This window comes from Engystomops pustulosus, chromosome 3 (assembly GCF_040894005.1).
Source record: "Engystomops pustulosus chromosome 3, aEngPut4.maternal, whole genome shotgun sequence".
Lineage (NCBI taxonomy): Eukaryota > Metazoa > Chordata > Amphibia > Anura > Leptodactylidae > Engystomops > Engystomops pustulosus.
The window spans coordinates 87120520-87141388 of NC_092413.1; the positions used below are offsets into that span (position 1 = coordinate 87120520).

The 20869-nt window shown below is 40.4% G+C and overlaps 1 protein-coding gene across 2 annotated transcripts in view; it reads right to left on the bottom strand.

Moving 5' to 3' along the window:
* Nucleotides 1–444: 444 nt before the first annotated feature.
* The window catches only part of GINM1 (glycosylated integral membrane protein 1), a 36188-nt gene continuing 15763 nt past the window's right edge, over nucleotides 445–20869 (bottom strand). The window contains exons 5-8 of one of the 2 annotated variants that reach the window (XM_072141324.1): nucleotides 18721–18880; nucleotides 16979–17109; nucleotides 15529–15692; nucleotides 445–4639 (exon numbers count right to left, since the gene is read on the bottom strand). In XM_072141324.1, coding sequence (XP_071997425.1) covers nucleotides 4531–4639; nucleotides 15529–15692; nucleotides 16979–17109; nucleotides 18721–18880 — 564 coding nt within the window. In that variant the 3' untranslated portion in view covers nucleotides 445–4530. Of the gene's footprint in view, nucleotides 4640–15528; nucleotides 15693–16978; nucleotides 17113–18720; nucleotides 18881–20869 lie in introns of both variants that reach the window. The other variant, XM_072141323.1, reaches the window with a different exon arrangement.

The following is a 20869-nucleotide window of genomic DNA, read 5'->3' on the forward strand; positions in this document are numbered from 1 at the left end:
TCTCTTAAATGCTGTTGAAGAGGAAAACAATAAATTGCTCTTAGCGGTAATATAGTTTCCTCAAAACACAACAGCACTGGGTTATGCTTGGACCTGGTGTATTTCTTCTTGCATGGTGATGGTATTATCACAGGTGTCACAAAAAAGTATTTGTATATGTGTGTGCATGTATATACTCTATGTATAATCTCGTGTATACGTGTTAACAGAGGACTCTGAGGTAGTGGAGAAGGAGTTCCTTTTTATATTCAGGTTTCCTGAGGTTTTCTCAGGTGCTGTGGTCATGGTTTGAGGGAAAAAAAAACATTACTGGTAAGAGTTATGTATTGTGATCTCATGTCCATTGGCATTCCATACCCCTTAGGTATTTGAAAATGGGTCTTCTAATACAAAAGACAAGCACATACATTTTACAGAAGTGACAAAGTAACTGGAAGAATACCCTTGTAAATACAAAATGTTTTATTTACTGTATGATTTGTCTTAACACCATAAAACAATTAAGTGCATTGTAAAAGCAAAAATAAAACAATTTGGTTACTTAATTTTCAAACGATTTCAGATAAAACATTTTCATGGCTGACAATATTCAATCTATTAAGAATAATTTACACTGGAATTCATCCCATCATTATATATTCCTGACTTATGGGCACAGCTATATGTAGAGTTCGCCCTATTATTTTATATATTTACAAGGCTGAATTCTCTTGACATAGGAGATTATAAAGATGCTCCCTACAAGTCACACAACAGTACACTCCCCAAAATAGCAATACAATCTATTTTGAAAAACAAAATACAGCAGGTGAAATATGGACTGAACACTGACTAATTTGACAAATTGGTATTGACATGAAATTCTTACCAGAAACATCCAATCTACACTATCATAGAAACACAGATGTCCATGTATTAAATGGGTATTCCCATTTGGACATTCACATTGAAGTAATCTGGCATATATAATCATTTCATTAATTGGGGGTTCTTAAAAAAAATTAACTTGTGTGAAGATAATTTCTTATAAATGTAGCCATGTTGTCCTTTAGAAACAGGGGTTGTTGTACTTAAAGACAACTATCTTGTTTCTAAAGGACAACATGGTTACATGCACAGGCGGACCCCTATTTAAGAACACCCGACTTACAGACGACCCCTAGTTACAAACGGAACTCTGGTAATTGGTAATTAACTTTATCCTTAGGCCACAATAAACAGCTGTAACAGTTATCAAAGGAGTCTGTAATTAAGCTCTTGTATGTAACCCTGGGATTGCCTGTATGGGGAAAGTATTCAGACCCATTTAAATTTTTCACTTTGTTTCATTGCAGCCAATTGGTATGATCAAAAAAGGTCTTATTTTTGCTTATTAATGTACACTCTGCACCCCATCTTGACAGGAATCTTTATTATTTTTTTTATTTTAAGTTTAATAAAATAATATTTTTAGGTTGCTTAATTAGCATTTATTTGTAATAATGAGAAATTACACAGTATTGAACATGCTTAAGGAAATGTATTTAATACCTAGTACAAACACCTTTGTTTGAGATGACGCCCTCCTGTATTTAGAAACTAGCTGCATGCAGTGCTCAGGTGAAATTTTGGCCTACACTAACAATCTTCAAATGCTGAAGCTTCCGTGACCTCCTATTAACTCTGAGCTTTAGTTCCTTCCATAGATTTTCTATTGGTTTCATGTCAGGCAATTGGTTGGACCATTCTAGAACTATATTTTTCCTTCTCTGAAACCAGTTAAAAAGTCTCTCACTCAACTAAACCCGTTCCCTACACTGTACTGAAGAGACGCAACCAAATTGAAACAGCTCTGTCTACAGTTGGGAATCTGTTCCTTCTGGAATAGTTATACAGGCGGTCCCCTACTTAAGGACACCCGACTTACAGACAACCCATAGTTACAGACGGACCCCTCTGCCCCATGTGACCTCTGGTGAAGCTCTCTGGATGCTTTACTATAGTCCCAGACTGCAATGATCAGCTGTAAGATGTCTGTAATGAAGCTTTATTGATAATTCTTGGTCCAATTACACCAAAAATTTTGAAACTCCAATTGTCACTGGGGCAAAAGAAAAAAAATTGTCTAAAACTTCCATTATAAAATATACAGTTTCGACTTACATACAAATTCAACTTAAGAACATCTTGTATGTAACCCGGGGACTGCTGTACTGGTTTAGCTTTAGCTTGATGGTAAGGGTGCTGCCTTACAAGCTAGAATAAGAGGCATGGTTTTCCTTATCCCATCTAGGAAAACCTATATTAATCCATTCATCCTTCCTTCAATTTTATGAATTTTGCAGTTTGTACAGTTTATGGTAAAATGTTCTTTTCGCTTCCAGATTATGGCCCCAATAGTGCTCATAGGCACCTTCAGTATTGCAGAAACTCTCTGTAACCCATGCCATCGGGCTTGAGATGCTTCTTGTGTGTAACCTTGTTAATAGAATACCTTTTTAAATGCCATCAGTTGAACCATCCGTTATTATTTTTCACCAAATGGTAGGACTGCTGTACTATACATACAGTACAGCAGTCATGACTAAGAAGCCATGTCATGACTTTCTATGGCTTCTTAGACCTATTTTTGTCATATGTTAAATACTCTTTCTGTGTCACTCCTCATTGTAACACATAACTTTATTCATAGACATCTATTGTTTGATATTTTTTGCCTGTGAGGATTGAATGTTACAGACCTCTTGTGAGAATTTCATGTCAATAGCATATACTTAGCAAACTGGTGTAGCAGCTAATAACTAATGTAAACAATGTGCTAATAGTTTTTGCACTTATAAACTCAATTGCCACAAAGAATGGTGATGTGTAAAATACTTATTTCAACTGCTGTGTGTCTGTGGGTTCTAAAAGACTACAGATTAAATCAAAGATATTTTATACTTCAAATCAATAATGTTTTCCAGTTAAATGGAAACCTACCATCAAAACCAAGCATCATAAACCAGGGACACTTACTGATCCAGGCACCATGGCTGTGGCAATCTTCTTACATTTGTTACCCATGGCCTTCTAAAATCAACATTGAAACATTGTGTGTAGCTATAGGATGGAGGACTTCTGGTACAATGCTCCTAGAGCTCCTGTGGGTCATTTGCATAATGTTAAAAGTTGATTTTATAAGGAAGGAGGCCAAAGATAACAAATATAAGATTACCACAGTCACTGTGTCTGGATCTATGAGTGTTCCTGCTTTATCATGATTTATATTGATGGTAGATTTTTGAGGTGCATATATTTCAATCTAAGCTTTTAAATAAAATAGCCTTAAATTGCTCAAGAAACATGAACTAAAATATATATTTTTTAGACATTTAGACATATTTATAACTAAACTAAAATATATATTTTTTAGACATTTAGACATATTTATAAATGAGCTGTTTTATCATGGATATAAATCAAACATTTCTTCATATAGAGGATTTAAAAAAATGATACTTAAAGAAGACCTGTCAGGTCGGTTTGGGACCCTAAACCACCTATAGGTCCTTATGAACCTGTTGTTTAGGGTCCCAAATGGATCTGTACGAGGGCTGTACATGGAGTAAAAAAAAAAAAAAACTTTAACACTTATCTAGACGTGAGTCCAAATCTCACGATCCCACACCAGCGCCTCCTCTCGTGATAAGGGGTTAAAGCCCCGGCCTTATTGCGATGCTCTGTACATATGGAGCTTGAGCAATGAAGCGAGGGGTTAAAGGCTTGGCCGTATTGCGATGCTCTGTACATACGGAGCTTGAGCAATAAAGCCGGTTTGCACTCCCCTGGCTTCATTTGCCGGAACACGCAGGTGGCGAAGGAACGAGGTGCACATAACATTTTGTTCCATAAGGACCGGTGGGTGGTTTAGTGTACTAAATCACCCTGACAGGATCCCTTTAAGGATAGAAAGCACAAATTAGCACAACTTAGTCGTTGTGAAACAGTTACCCTTTCTGGGAGGGGGGCAGGGGGTGTTTCTAGGATTTCTTTATTGATCACCCTTCCTTAGTGCTGGTAAACAATATCAGGGCGTGGGGTCAGTCCTATGACAGTTTACCAGGAACATTACCATACAGCATATAACAGTATAGCTCCTGGGCTTAGTATTGCAGCTCGGCGCCATTCACTTAGCAGACCATGTGATGAATGCACATTTTTTCACTGTGTCCCAAACACTACAACCAGCTGGTAAGGGGGTGTCCTAATTCTAAGTAATCAATAAATAAATCCCATAATAACACTTTACATTTCACACAGGCAAGTGTACTGTAGAGGATCACAAATACGGTGTATACCGTGTTGTAGTGTTTAGAGGCTTCTTTGAAGCAAGGTCCCTAGAAGAGCACCCAGTTCTCGTGTGTTCGACTCCCATACAGTTTGTCAGTCTCCTGCAAGAAGCTCCCACAATGACTGCAGAGGCTTTTAAGCCGGTAGCCTAAAAAAATCACAGTTGCAGGAAATTCAATCATAAACACTGAACCGAGACAAAGACTGCAGGATCCTCATTCATGAGATACTTCCGGTTTCTTGGGCTTCCTCCTTTGTATCACTGCTGCCAAGTATTAATGGAACAAACATGGGTGAATCCTTCAAAGTACTGGATTGCAGAATCCACCTTTAAAGAGAGAAGTTATAAAGATTACAACATGTTACCCTTTAGTAATTCCCTCATTATTGTTATTGTTTTCTTGGCCGACCAAAGGGGTTGTCCAGTTTACACAAATAAATGTTATTGTTTGAATGATGAAAAGTTGCACAATTTTCAAAATACTGTCTGTATCAATTCCATAATGTTTCTAGATCTCTGCTTGCTGCTTTTCTATTTACAGCTATATTACAGTCTATTAGAGTCCTCCAGATACTCAGTTATCCTAATGACAACTGTGGGAATGCATCCCATTTTTAGCAGTCCCCCAGTCCCCACAGAACATAGTACATTCACTGCCAAAGTGTTTTTGTATAAAAAGGTTTTACAGAAATAAAATGTTATATTGTACCTTTCAATACCATGTGCTGTGTGACTAGGCAGTCATCACCTGGGAGTGGCTGGAAAGAAGCAGCCCCCCCACCCTTGGGAAACTGCTCCTCCATGTGTTCTTTGCAAATATATGAAAACACCCATCACTTGGCTTACCGACGCCCCGTGCTCCTCTACAGTCAATCCCGAGCATTGGGAGTTATTCATTTATTTGAAAAGGACACATGGAGGAGCAGTTTCCCAAGGGTGGGAGTGGGGGTTGGGAACTCAGGGGCGTAACTTTAGGGGGTGCAGAGGTTGCGATCGCACCTGGGCCCAAGAGGTATAGGGGGCCCTTATGGTGTCATAGTATATAAGGCTGGAAGGAGACGCAAGTCCATCAAGTCCAACCTTCAAGAATTAAATAAATGTTTTATCCCCATAACCCGTGATATTTTTTCTCTCCAGAAAGTCATCCAGGCCTCTCTTGAACATGTACATAGAGTCGGCCATAACAACCTCCTGCGGCAGAGAGTTCCACAGTCTCACTGCTCTTACAGTAAAGAACCTTTGTCTATGGTGATGGTAAAATCGCCTCTCCTCTAGGCGTAGAGGATGCCCCCTTGTCCTGGTCACAGGCCTAGGTATAAAAAGATCTTTGGAGAGATCCTTGTACTGTCCGTTCAGGTATTTGTACATTGTAATGAGGTCTCCCCTCAGTCGTCTTTTTTCTAAACTGAATAATCCCAAATTTTGTAATCTGTCAGTGTATTCTAATCCCCCCATTCCCCTAATAATCCTGGTTGCTCTCCTCTGCACCCGTTCCAGCTCTATTATATCCTTTTTATACACTGGTGCCCAAAACTGTACACAATATTCCATGTGTGGTCTGACCAGGGATTTGTATAAGGGCAAAACTATGTCTTTATCATGAGAATCTATTCCTCTCTTGATACATCCCATTATTTTATTTGCTTTAGCAGCAGCCGCCTGGCTCTGGTCACTAAAATTAAGTTTACCATCCACCAATACGCCCAAGTCCTTTTCAGCTTCAGTTTTACTAAGTAATTGACCGTTTAGAACATAATTATACTTTTTGTTTCCATGGCCCAAGTGCATAACTTTACATTTATCTACATTAAACCTCATCAACCATTTCTCTGCCCATCCCTCAAGCTTCCACAAATCCCTCTGTAATGCTAAACTATCGACCTCAGTATTTATTACTTTACACAGCTTAGTATCATCTGCAAATATTGAAACTTGACTGTGTAAACCCACTACAAGGTCATTAATAAAAATATTAAAAAGAAGTGGCCCCAATACTGACCCCTGTGGCACTCCACTGGTAACATCAACCCAATCTGAGAATGTGCCATTAATGACCACCCTCTGTTTTCTATCACTAAGCCAATTACTTACCCAGATACACAGATTTTCTCCTATTCCCAGCAGTCTCATTTTATATACCAACCTTTTATGTGGCACGGTGTCAAATGCCTTTGAGAAGTCCAGATATACAACATCCACAGCGTCCCCCAGATCCAGTCTTGAACTTACCTCCTCGTAGAAACCAATCAGATTAGTCTGACAGGACCGATCTCTCATAAACCCATGCTGACGCTGGGTTATAAGGTTGTGCACAGTGAGATACTCCAGGATAGCATCTCTAATAAACCCCTCAAATATTTTCCCCACCACAGCAGTTAGACTTACGGGTCTGTAGTTTCCAGGATCGCTATTTGATCCTTTTTTGTATATTGGTACCACATTTGCTATGCGCCATTCCTGTGGAACATAACCAGTCCTCAGTGAATCTTCAAATATTAAAAATAACGGTCTGTCTATCACCGTACATAATTCATGCAGAACCCGGGGGTGTATGCCATCTGGCCCCGGTGATTTAACTATCTTAGTGGTTGCGAGGCGGCGCCGTACCTCTTTCCCATATGAGAAGACTATTACTATAAACCATACATTATAGTCGGGGGCCTGTCACAGACTTTGCACTGGGGCCCATCAGCTTCTAGTTAAGCCACTGGGGAAACTGCTCCTTTCCAGCCACTCCCAGATGACGACTGCCTAGTCACCCAGCACATGGTATTGAAAGGTACAATATAATATATCTTTTTTCTTCTATAAAACCTATTTTTTTACACAAACCTCTTTGGCAGTGTATGTACTGTGCTCTGTGGGGACTGGGAGAGTGCTAAAAATGGGTCTCCTGGTAACAACATCCTACAATGCACCCCTAAAAATGCCATAGTCACTAAAGTATAATGTCACCTGGATAAAAATATATATTCTTTACAACAAAACTGTCCACGGTGACTGGCCCCATAATTAAAATATCCACATTGCAGCCCTCATAATGTATTATACTATATGCAATATTCCCCATGAATCAATTATTGTATAATAACCCTCAAATATATTGCATTTGTATTGTTTTTTAAATCTTGTGCAGCATATTGCAAAAAAAAAAAAAAAAATCACCATCACCAAACACATATGTAAAAGCAACAAGATGTGATTTGTTTGTTTTCTTTTAACATTAGTAATTATGACTTAGGGCACATTCACACAGCCATATGCCCAACCAGCCGCAGCCAGGTGGGCGTACCGCTGTGCGCTGGAGAGGAGGAGGAGGTGACCCCTCAATAGAAAAAAGGGCTGAATGCTCCATCTTTTCCCCGTGTACGGCGTGGAACGATGCCACACATATGTGGCACAGTACCACTGCTGGGCCGCACATACATCGGCCGTCTGCATGTACCCTAACAATGTAACACACGCTGCTACTTACAAATCACAAGTGTTTAGTGATGTGTTTGTGTCCACTAATTATTATACACCACACTGTTATTATTAATTTATAGCACCCTCCTAATTTATATTTAGCACCCCCTAGGATTTTATTAACAGTGCCACTCTGAATAATGAGTATAGAATCTCCTGCTTCACTATATACAGCCTGCTCATTTCATTATATACAACCTTATGTAAAGTTTACCCAGTTTCCTTATATACAATTCTGCACTTACAGTTTACAGCCACTCCCCCACCCCATATACAGTTTCCGCTGATATTTTTTATTATATACAGCTCCTGTTTCATTATTCAGCGTGTATGGAAAATATTCAGACTCTTTTAATATTTCACTCTTTGTTTAATTGCAGCCAATTGGTAAGATCAAAAAAGTTCTTTTTTTTGCTCATTAATGGACACTATGCACCATCTTGACAGAAAAAAACCTGAAATTTAGATATTTTTGCTAATTTATTAAATAAGAAAACAATGAATTACTCTTACCGGTAATGTTGTTTCCTCAAGTCACGACGGCACCACCAGAGAGATAGGGATCCGCCCTCCAAGGACAGGAAACCTGAGCATAAAAAGAGACTCCTCCTACTCCACCTCAGGTTACAGAGATTTTCTTGGAAGAGTCGTTTAGTTAGTAGACAAAACCTATACACATATTCATTCGGCATATATATATATCTTCTTCATGCCTTTTTTTTTTTTTTTTTTTGCGACACCCGTGAACCAAACCACACAAAAAAGTAACACCCTGGTGGGAATACCAGGTGCCGTCGTGACTTGAGGAAACAACATTACCGGTAAGAGTAATTCATTGTTTTCCCCTTCATCACGACGGCACCACCAGAGAGAATTGCAGAGAAAATACAAACAATTAGGGGGGGATAATAGAGGATAAGACTTTCCTTCCAAATGAAAGAGAAGAAGAACCCATCACATCCACCCTATAGTGTTTTAGGAAAGTGTGCGGGGTAGACCAGGTGGCCGCCTGGCAAATCTGTTCCAGCGTAGCATCCCTACACTCGGCCCATGATGTAGCTAATGATCTAGTCGAATGGGCCCGGATGCCGACCGGAACAGGAATTTCCGCAATCTCATAGGCCATCTGAATAGTCACTTTAATCCATCTAGCGATGGCTGTGGAAGATGCTTTGTTCCCCTTATTCTTTCCTGAAAAGAAAATGAACAAGCTATCTGATTTCCTCCAACTAGAAGTGGAATCCAAATACTGAACAATACTCCGTCTAACATCAAGACAATGAAAAACCCTCTCTTTCTCTGTCTTAGGGTTACTACAGAATGATGGAAGGATGATGTCTTGAGATCTATGGAAATCAGAAACTACCTTAGGCAGGAACCCTGGGTCTGGTCTAAGGATAACCCTGTCATCCAAGACTCTACAATATGGCTGTTTACAGGACAGAGCTGCCATCTCGCCTACCCTTCTGGCTGAGGTAATGGCTGTAAGAAAAACCGTCTTGAAAGTGAGGAGCTTTATAGAAATACTATCTAATGGCTCAAAGGGAGGACCTGACAAAATCTTGAGGACCATAGACAAATCCCAGGGAGGCAACTTACTCCTAATTGTGGGCCGAATTCTACCTGCTGCCCTAATAAATCTGGAAATCCAGGGATGTTTGGCTAACTCTTGATCAAATAAGGCTCCTAGAGCTGACACCTGAACCTTAAGAGTAGCCGGCTTGAGACCCTTCTCTAGACCTTTTTGTAGGAACTCAAGAATCTTACTAACATTAGGCTGAGCCAACCGCTCTGGGACCTGACCAGAGAAGGAAAAGTAAGCCTTCCAAATCCTATGATAGATCCTATATGTAACTGGTTTCCTACTCTTCTGTAGAGTGGAAATCACCTCACGAGACAAACCTTGCTTTTGGAGAATCATCCTCTCAATAGCCATGCCGTCAGATGCAGGGCTTTTATCTCTGGATGGAGGATCGGGCCCTGCGACAGTAATTTCCTGGATTCCGGAAGCACCCAGGGATCGGCTACTGACAGCTCCCTTAGACTTGAAAACCATGCCCGACGAGGCCAAAAGGGAGCTATCACAATTACTTTTGCCCTGTCCTGTCTTATCTTCCTGATAGTCCTGGGCAGGAGGATCATGGGGGGGAAGGCATAAAGAAGAGGACTGTCCCACTTTTGAGAAAAGGCGTCCACAGCTAAGGGAAGGTCTGCCCTGCTGAGGGAAAAAAATCTTTCTACCTTGCGATTTTTTCTTGTGGCGAAAAGATCTATTAGTGGCATCCCCCAGAGTCTGACTATCTTCTGAAATACTGACTGATTCAGTTCCCATTCCCCTTGATATAGGGTCTCTCGACTTAAAAAATCTGCCGAAACATTTTCTACACCTCTTATGTGAATCCCTTTTAGAGATGTAAAAAAGGTCTCTGCCAAGGTTAGGATCTGAGTGGCTATGAGCATGAGGCCTGAACTTCTTGTGCCGCCCTGTCTGTTGATATAGGCAATGGTAGTAGTGTTGTCTGACATCACGGCCACCCCATGTCCCTGTAACAGAGGAAGTGCTTGCGTCAGGGCTTTTAAGACCGCTAATAGTTCTTTTTTTGTTTGAAGACAAAACCCTTTCTGTCACCTCCCAAGTGCCCTGAAAATATTGATTCTCCATGTGGGCCCCCCACCCCCACGGACTGGCATCCGTAGTGATTAACCTGTCCTGACTGGGGTTCCAGGGAAGACCAACCTCTAGATTTTTTACGTTTAACCACCAATCTAGGGAGTTTAAGATTTTTTTGGGGAGGAGAACTTTTACTTCTAAGGAGGTCTGATCCCTGTCCCACTTTTCTAAAAGAAAATTTTGTAGACTCCTTGAGTGGAACTGAGCCCAAGGAACAGCAGGGATGGCGGCTGAAAAAAGACCCAGAAGAGACATACCCTTTCTTAAGGAAATTAGGGGATTTTGTTTTACCTCTAGCACTAGAGATCTTATTTTCTCTACTTTTTCTACTGGAAGAAAGGTCCTCTGTCTCTGGGAATCTAACCATGTCCCTAAAAAAAACTTTCTTGTTGTGGGAACCATAGATGATTTTTCTTTGTTTATCAGCCACCCTAATTTCTTTAATATCTGAAGAACCCTGGACAGTTGAGTTTGTACTTCCTGACTCGATGACCCTACTAGTAGGAAATCGTCCAGATATGGAATGAACAACCCCTGTGTTTCTCGTATGTGGGCTGCCATTTCTGACACTATCTTTTTAAAGATTCTTGGGGCAATAGCAATCCCGAATGGTAGTGCTCTGTATTGATAATGATGAACCTCCGAGTCTACCTGAATGGCCACCCTTAAGTATCTCTGAAAGTCCTGATGTATGGGGATGTGGTAATACGCATCGGCTAAGTCTATCGAGGCCATGAAACAATCGGGGAACAACAGGTTTACCGCTGATTTCAGGGTTTCCATCTTGAATTTTGGAACAATCAGGAATTTGTTTAGGGGCTTCAGATTTAAAATGACTCTTAATGAACCCCCCGGTTTTTTTACCAGAAACAGATTTGAATAAAATCCCTGGCCCTGTTCGGCAAGAGGAACTTGACACAGTACCTTTTTCTGGACCAGGGTCCGGACTTCTGTAAACATCGCTTCTCTGTTTTCTCTGGAAGCGGGATACGTGATGGCTAATCGAGAGGGAGGAGGAGATAGAAAATCCATCGAGACGCCCTTTTGAACTGTCTGTAGCACCCACTTGCTCCCTGATATCTCCGACCAGGCTTTGAAAAAGTGGGCTAGTCTTCCCCCTACGGGGAGCCTGGCGTCATAAAGCATTTGGTCTCTGACGCTTTGGGTCTCTGGACTGATTGAACAGGAGTCCTCTGTTTCTTTGAAAGGGTCTGAAATTCTGATTCCTTTCTGCCCCCCTTCTTTGAGATCTCGGCCTCCGAAAGGTGCGAAAGGAACTACCTTGGGTAGAAGGAAAAGATTTTACCCTACTCCCTGCATTCTCCAATAATTCTTCTAACACCTTTCCGAATAACAATCTTCCGTCACAAGGGATTCCACATAGTCTGTTCCTTGACCCTATATCCCCTGGCCAATTTTTTAGCCAGAGGGCTCTTCTAGCTGAATTGGACAATGCTGATGACCGAGCAGTAAGTCTAAGGGCATCGACAGAGGCGTCTGCTAAAAAGGCGGCTCCCTTCTGTACATTAGAAACTGACAAGGCTAAGGCATCCCTTGGCACCTTATTTTGAATATCTGTTTCTAGCTGATTTACCCAAAACAACATAGAACGGGAAACACAAGCGGCTGCAATATTAGGCTTAAAGGCCGAGGTAGCCGAATCCCAAGACCTTTTAAGAAAACTTTCAATTTTCTTATCCATAGGATCTCTTAGGGAACCTAAATCTTCAAACGGGAGAGAAGACCTGCGACTGACCTTTGCTACAGACGCATCCACTTTAGGAGCAGAGCCCCATGTATTGGATACCTCTGAGTCAAAGGGGTACTTCCTCTTCACTGATCTGGGAATATACGATTTCCTATCTGGCTTCTCCCATTCCTTCTGTATCAGGGAAGACACTGTCTCATGAAGGGGAAAAGACAATTTATGTCTTTCTTTAAGGCCTTCGAACATAATATCCTGAACGGACTTAGGTTGCTTCTTGTCCTCAATGTCCATAGTCATCCTGACTAATTTAAGAAGATGATCTGAGTCGTCAATATTAAACAGAGGACGCCCTGCATGTTCTGCTTCAGAGGCCAGGGAACCTGAATCACTAACTGATGCTACACCTTCTTCCTCTGATCCTGACCCCTCTGCAACGTATACCGCCGCGGAGGTGCCTGGCTGATCCTGAGTGAGTGGGGGTGGGATAGGATTTGACAACTCTCTGGCCCTTTGGACTTCCTCTCTAACCACGCTCCTTAATGATTCCATCCAAACGGCAGATTCCTCAGTTAAGATTTTGCCAATACAGGTGTTACAGGTGGCTTTTTCATAACCGGAAGGGAGTTTATGGGCGCAAATTTTACACTCTCTATGGTGCGTCTTACGGGTAGCCTTTTTAGGCCCCTCTTCTCCCTAAGATAGACAAACAATAACACCCGTTATAAGATCAATACAAAGAAGAAAAAAACACTCACCGCCCTGCAGTATAGTTACCGGGGCTGGAGTCCTGGGTGTATCTGCAAGATAACGTTTGTCTGCCATGCTGCACTGCTGACTTGTAACCAGCACTCAGCAGTCCCACCTTTTCCCATTTAAACTTCCCGCCAGGTGGGCGTGGCCCCTGACCTTACTTCCGGTCAGGCTGCCAGTGGCGAGAAAAAATACCAAAAAGTGATCAAAAACAGAAAGAAACACACTTTCCTTTTGAATAAGTAAAAAAGTGCGCCTCACCGCTCTTGGAGACATGCGGTCCGCTCCATTGCTGTTCCGAGCGCCACTTCGAGCGCTCATAGTCGAAACCGGAAGTGACTACGCGTCACTTCCGGTGCGCGCTAATCACTCACCCCCGTAGCCGGCAGCCGCAGGTTCCTACCAGCTTCGTTCCGACCGCGGTCCTGCACGGCCGGAGGGAGGACAACGCCACAACCTCATCCCCACACCGGAGGATAGAACTGCCGGCGTCCCACACTCCTTTCATGGAGAAGGGTAAGTGAGACACCGCAGGGCCTTCATCACGGCGTGCTCAGGTCTCCTTCCAAGGACAGGAAACCAAACTGAGGTGGAGTAGGAGGAGTCTCTTTTTATGCTCAGGTTTCCTGTCCTTGGAGGGCGGATCCCTATCTCTCTGGTGGTGCCGTCGTGATGAAGGGGAAAAACTGGTATCACATATCACATGGTTATTCAGACATGGTATTCAGACCCTTTGCTCAAGATTGAGTAGAAGCACAATTTAGACCTTTGCTGTGACACTTGTATTTACCTTGCATGCTGTATATTTCCTTCTGATCCTTCTTGAGATGGTTCTACTCCTTTATTGGAGCCCAGCTGTGTTTCATTATAGTGATTAGACTTGATTATGAAAGGCGCACACCTGTCTATATAAGACCTCACTGCTCAAAGTGCATGTCAGAGCACACGAGAATCATGAGGGCTAAGGAACTGCCCAAAGAGCTCAGAGACAGAATTGTAGCAAGGCTAAAATTGTAGCAAGGCCAAAATTGCAAAAGAATTTCTGCATCACTCAAGGTTCCTAAGAGCACGGTGGCCTCTATAATCCTTAAATGGAAGAAGTTTGGAACAACCACAACTCTTCCTGGAACTGGTCATCCAGCCAAACAAAGCAGTCGTGGGAAAAGAGCCTAGGTGAGAGAAGTAAAGAAAAAAACCACAAGATCACTGTGGCTGAGCTCCAGAGATGCAGTAGGAAAATTGGAGAAAGTTCCACAAAGTTACCGTAGCCCTCCACCAGTTGGGCTTTATGGCAGAGTGTGCCAACAGAAACCTCTCCTCCAACAACACACATGAAATCTGTATACAGTTTGCAAAAAAACCCATGAAGGACTTCCAGTCTATGAGAAATGAGATTAACTGGTCTGATGAGAAGAAGATTGAACTTTTTGTTGTTATTTCTAAGCGTATGTGTGGAGAGGACCAGGCACTGCTCATCACCTGCCAAATACAATCCCAACAGTGACACATGATGGTGGCAGCATCATGCTATGGGGGTGTTTCAGCTACAGACACAGTATGACTAGTTGTATTTGAAGGAAAAATAAATGTGGCCAAGTACAGAGATACACTAAATGAAACCTCTTTCAGAGTGCTTTGGACCTCAGATTGGGTTGAAGGTTCACCTTCCGCCAAGACAATGACCATGAGCACACAGCTAAAATAACAAAGTAGTGGCTTCAGAACAACTCTGTGATCATTCTTGACTGGCCCAACCAGAGCCCTGATCTATACCCAAATCAGCACCTCTGGAGAGACTTGAAAATGTCTGTCCACCAACATTCACCATCCAACCTGAGGGAACTGGAGAGGATCTTCAAGGAAGAATGGCAGTGGAACCCCAAATCCAGGTGTGAAAACTTATTGCATCATTCCCAATTAGACTCATGGCTGTACTAGCTCAAAAGGTGCTTCTACTTAATACTGAGAAAAGGGGCTGAATACTTATAACCATGTGATATATGTGATACCAGTTTTTCTTATTTAATAAATTAGCAAAAATATCTAACTTTCAGGGTTTTTCTCTGTCAAGATTAATGTACACTCTGCAGCCAATCAGTAAAAAAATAACTTTTTTGATCTTACTTATTGGCTGCAATGAAACAAAGAGTGAAAAATTTCTATACATCATTACCGCCATATTATATTCAGCCCCAACATACAGTTTCCGCCCACTTCCTTATATACCGTTTCCCCCATTTCATTTTATACAGCTCACCCCAGTTTCATTTCATAAAGCCCCCCCCCCCCCCCCCCGATTATATTCCGGTTGCATACACAGCCTATATCCACCGTCAGAAAATTCAGTCCGGGCAGCAGGAAGTTTAAGTACCACTCAGCAGTCTTATACTGCACCAGATTAATCATCCAGCATCAGACACAATGATTAATCTGGAGCAGCAGAGAACTGTCTAGTCCTACTCTGCGCTGGTCTAATGACCGACACTTTACTAAATCTCCCTTGAATATTCAACACCACATATCCATTAACTGCCAATATTGGTGATACATTCCACACGACAGTAAAGTATCTGAACTAAGGTAAATGGAAAATCTTATAAAAAAAATTGATTCGCTTACTTAGGTTCTTTCAATGGGTAGAATATCTTGAGAACTTCAAGCACAACAGCAGCTCCTATTACCCCAGCAATAAGAACCTGCGCAATGTCAACCAAGATGGGATATAGCCAGGACCAGATAAGGCACAACTTCTCTCTCAGTTCATCTGCAAATTCGCACATTACCTGAAAAACAAACACAGAAAAAAACAGCTGTCACATAGGTGTAAGTTGTCATTTGTGGCAGCTGTGACATAATATGATACCCTGATCGCTTCCCTCCCCATTGGTTCGTCACCATTCTCTTTTTAATGCTTCTAGGACAAGTATACCAGTTCAGTATACAGTATAATGGGTACGAAGAGTTCATGTTCAAGCAAAACAATAACCTGGCACTCCAAAGTATGTAGAGATACATATTCCAATTTATTGAGATATATAGTAATCCACAAACAATATTGACGTTTTGGTCAAACACGAAAGGTAAATACAGAAAAAAAGTAAAAGAAGCTTCAAATGGAAAGAGGATCCGGCACTCACAATTTAGGTGAAGAAATCCTTTTCTTTATTGGTTAAAATCCGACATAGCGATCACAAATACAGGTACATCGTAATATTAGCGATCAACGCTTTTCGGCGTATAGCCTTAGTCATGATGATGACTAAGGCTATACGCCGAAACGCGTCGATCGCTAATATTACGAGATCACGACTGAGGCTATACCCCGAAACGTTGATCGCTAATATTACGATGTTCCTGTATTTGTGATCGCTATGTCGGATTTTAACCAATAAAGAAAAGGATTTCTTCACCTAAATTGTGAGTGCCAGATCCTCTTTCCATTTGAAGTTCCTGTAGCAGCCTGTAGTAGCCTCAGGCTTTTCCTGTGCACCAGGTATCCTCACCCTCTGTGAGCTGGATCAACCACGGATGTTAAAGTAAAAGAAAGTCCCAAAGATATGGATTAAATTGGTATACAGAGTATTACAACGTTCCCCAAAGGGCAAGATACAATCGATTAACAAGTAATAGAATGATAAGAGCATATAACAAAGATAGAAGGAGTCATTCCTGCATTATCCATTCTGCATGATCTCACAGTTTAAATATCATGATGTTATGGTTCATAAACCCTATATACTAGGTGAAACACAAAGCTCAAAGCTAAGTTTAACATACACATACCGGATTGCTGTAGGGCGATGAAGAGTAAGGAATAAGAGAACGGTCCCTGGATAAAGCGTATGGAGTATACGCTCATCTATCTCGACATACTTTGGAGTGCCAAGTTACTGTTTTGCTAAGATTGGGTTGGTACCCTACCAGAGCGCCGTAAACCCAAGTGGAATGACATGTATCACATGCACTACGAGTTCATGTTCAAGTCCCATAAGAGTATAACTATGTTTCACAAAGCAGTGGACTTTCCGTGCACAAATCCACATCTACACTCGGGCACATATCATGTCACCTTATAAGAAGAGGCAGGAATGACGGCTCTGATGGGAGTTTCTGGGAGTTTGCCAGGAAATGGCTCCTCATCCACTGTGGTGTTCAGCCCAATACTGTATTCTCTGGTAGTCTGCTGTGGAAGGTTATCTCCTGCTGTATCAAAGGACACCAGGCATGTTTAGTTATCCACTTCAAGATCCATGTACATTCACACCTGATCAGACACTACAATTTAGCACTAGTGCAATGACTTTTCTATTAATAGGCTATCCTAGTATTGATTGTGCACACAGTTGGACAAAAGCAAAATGGCCAAAGTAGCGATAAGAAACATATAATCAAAGCTCATGGTGGTATGCCAAACGAGGAGGCCAGTTGTTGGTTTGGGGGAAGTGGAGAAAAAATAACACACTTTCTTGAATTTTGAATTTTATGGCATTACCTGTACAACATATGTAACATGTTACCTTTAGTACAATTATAGTAACGCTAACTATATTTTTTTTCAGGTTTTTCTAATTTTGTACAACAAACTTAAATTTAAACATCTTTTAAAAGGTATTTTTTTTCATTTGAGGTTTTGTTTCTCTGTGGGGTGAGCAGTACTTTTCATTGGTACCTCTCATAAAAATTCTCTTTTTTGATCTTTTTACGACATTCAACATGTTGGATAAGTTATTTGTTTGTTTTGTAGTATGGGTTGCTACAAATATGGCAATGTGAAAATGTTAAATAATTACAAAAAACCCACATATTTTCTTGCATCAGTAATCATTGGTATGGATAAGCGTTTGTCTCTTGCCAATGTACAATGATTAAAGCATTTGGTGAAAGCTATTTGCTCAGCAGTATATATTTTATGAGTGTTTTTAACTTTTTTCAACTGTGTGTGATATGTTTCCAGCTACTGTGGGGGCTGAGTGTCTGTAGTACAGCTTTATCAATCCAGCCCTCAGTCAGGTGAAATGTTTACTCTCAAGAAGGGATACACCATGTGACCCAGAGTCAGAACATCATTGCAATAAAGTGTTAGGGTTTATTATTACGGATCTAGTTAACTAGTGGGGAAAAGGGTAGTTTTGGAGCATATCTAGAACAAATGTAAGTTACTGGGTCTAAACTAGGACTAGTAAGTTTTGGGTCTAAACTCGGACTAAAGACATCTTTACCGGCTCTGGCTTTCAACCGTTGAGGAGAAGCTTGTACATCCAGGATGCTCTGAAGGACATTACATATTATTGTACTGTGAAATTATTAAAATAACCTATGACAATGTATGTGTTTAAAGGGGTATTCCCATTTCTGCAAATAAATGTTATTGTTTGTACAATGAAAAGGTATATGATTTTCCAATATACTTTCTGTATCAATTCCTCACAGTTTTCTAGATCTCTGGTGCTCTCTATAGAATTATATATTCTTTGTTGGCTTCCAGTGGACAGAAATCAGACCATGGTCACACAGGTGCGCAGCTCGTTATAACACACAGCTGTGATTACTCTCTATAATGCTAACGAGCCGTGCACCTGTGTGACCATGGTCAGATTTTTGTCCACTGGAGGTAAACAATGAAGCTTTTTATAGAATGACAGCAAGCAGAGATCTAGTTAATTAAATTAAATAAAATTAATTAAATAAATTAATTTACCAAAATGAGATTACCCCTTTAAGGATATCCCTCAATGCAACTATACATGACCCAGGAGTCCAATCCACAGTATACATAAAAAAACGAATAATCAGAAAAAATAATTTTCCTACCTGATTCTGGTATGTTTGGAAAGGTAAACAATACATCATTGTCCCAAGGAATGGAGTACAGGTATGAATCTTCAAGACTCATTTTTAAACTTGAAACTTGAAGTATTTCCATATGTTTATTAACTGTCAATTTCACTTCCACAATTTCACTTCGATTCACCTATTAATAAAAAATTTTTTTAGGATCTCAACTAGTATATGATGGAGGGACAACCAGCAAAATAGAACTGTCACAACCCCTTCCCCCCTTTTCCATAAATCCTTGACGACATATGGCTATATACCTGCTACTTGCTCATACAGCAAGTGTATAGATGTCATGACAGTGACACACTTCAAACGGTTATATCTGTGTTTCTAGGTGCCACAGTTCAGCTGAAGTGTGCCTGCACCTATTAACCCTTTACATAGCAGTGAGACTATATAACTCTCTGCCGCAGGAGGTTGTTATGGCGGACTTAAACAGGTTAGGTATTTCCGCGTCCTAAAAGTCCTGATATATCATTATATGAACCGTTATGGGGTTCACTGGCGGTGAACCGCATAACGGAAAATAGAGCCCAAATGTCCATAACTTTTTTGTAATTTTTCAAAAATTTAAATAAAAAGGTTGTACAGTCCCACAGATGGTATCAATGTAAATTTCATAACATCAAAGAGTGACCCCTTACACAACTGTATATGCCAAAGTATGAAAAAGTTATAAGCATCAGAATATGGCAAAATGAAGAAAAAATTTTAAAACAAAAAGGTTATAAATGTTTTAAATCCTAGTTAAGGAAGTACAATCTGTTACACAGAAAATAAGCCCTTTAAAGATCCGTACAAGGAAAAATAAAAAAAGTTATTTTTTAATGAAGGGGAGCAAAAAATGTAAACTAAAAAGGCCATCAATGGGAAGGTATTAAAGTCACACGTGTCAATAAAATGTTATAAGTAAAGCCGTTTCAAAGGTTTCTCAGTTCTGCTATGCGCTTCTTTAACCCATTACCAAAAAGGACCTTTCCATACAAGGTGGATGTTTTCTGCATTGTACATAAAAAGCTAATTTTCTTTTTAGTACAGCTTTAACCTTTTCACTGCCAGGCATTTCTGGAAATTGTCACATTATTGGCCAGAGCAATTTTTACAATTTTGACGTTTACATATACAGGCAGTCCCCGGGTTACATACAAGATAGGGTCTGTAGGTTTGTTCTTAAGTTGAATTTGTATGTAAGTCGGAACTGTATATTTTATCATTGTAATCCCAGCCAGAACTTTTTTGGTCTCTGTGACAATTGGATTTTAAAAATGTTGGGTTGTCATAAGAATCAGGATTAATAATAAAGCTTCATTACAGACACCTGTGATAACTGTTACAGCTGATCATTGTAGCCTAGGACTAAAGTACACTAAATTACCAATATCCAGTGGTCCGTTTGTAACTATGGGTCGTATGTAAGTCGAGTGTTCTTAAGTAGGGGACCGCCTGTAAAACCTAAATTACAGGAAAAAAAAAAGACACTAACCCCAAACAACCATTTATTTTCTGACAGCAGAAAGCAAATTGCATTAAAGAGTTTATAGACGGAGGCACCTTCCTGGAATTTTGATTCAAAGTGTAACATTTTATAACAAAAATACATAAAATTGACTTTAATGGCAAAAATGCACTCCATACAGAAAATATTTACTTACTCATTTCCTAAATGTAATAGTTGAACATGTGTAGAGTTCATATGAATAAATTATCATAATATCACCACTATAACTGAAAGAACTAAATATCTGCTTTTGAGCTACAAATTTTAAGACAACCTGCAAAATATAGCAATAAAACAGATTAAAAAATACCCCGAAACCTATATATTTTGTGAAAACAGACAACCAGGCGATTGCATTTGCCTTGACTAACTTTGTGATAAACACAAATTATTAAACAAAAATGCTTTTCAAATGCTGTGAAAACATAAGTTTTTACATAAAACTCACATCAAAGCGGAGGTTTTCCAAGGTTATAAGATAACAAAAGTCAATCACTGTGTTTTTCGTGTTACATATAACTGTATAGACATGTTCTGGGTTGCGGTGTTAACATGTAGCCACATTAGGCGAAGAGGATCAAATGTTCACTGTTTCGCTCAATTTTCATAGAAAAAAATAAAACA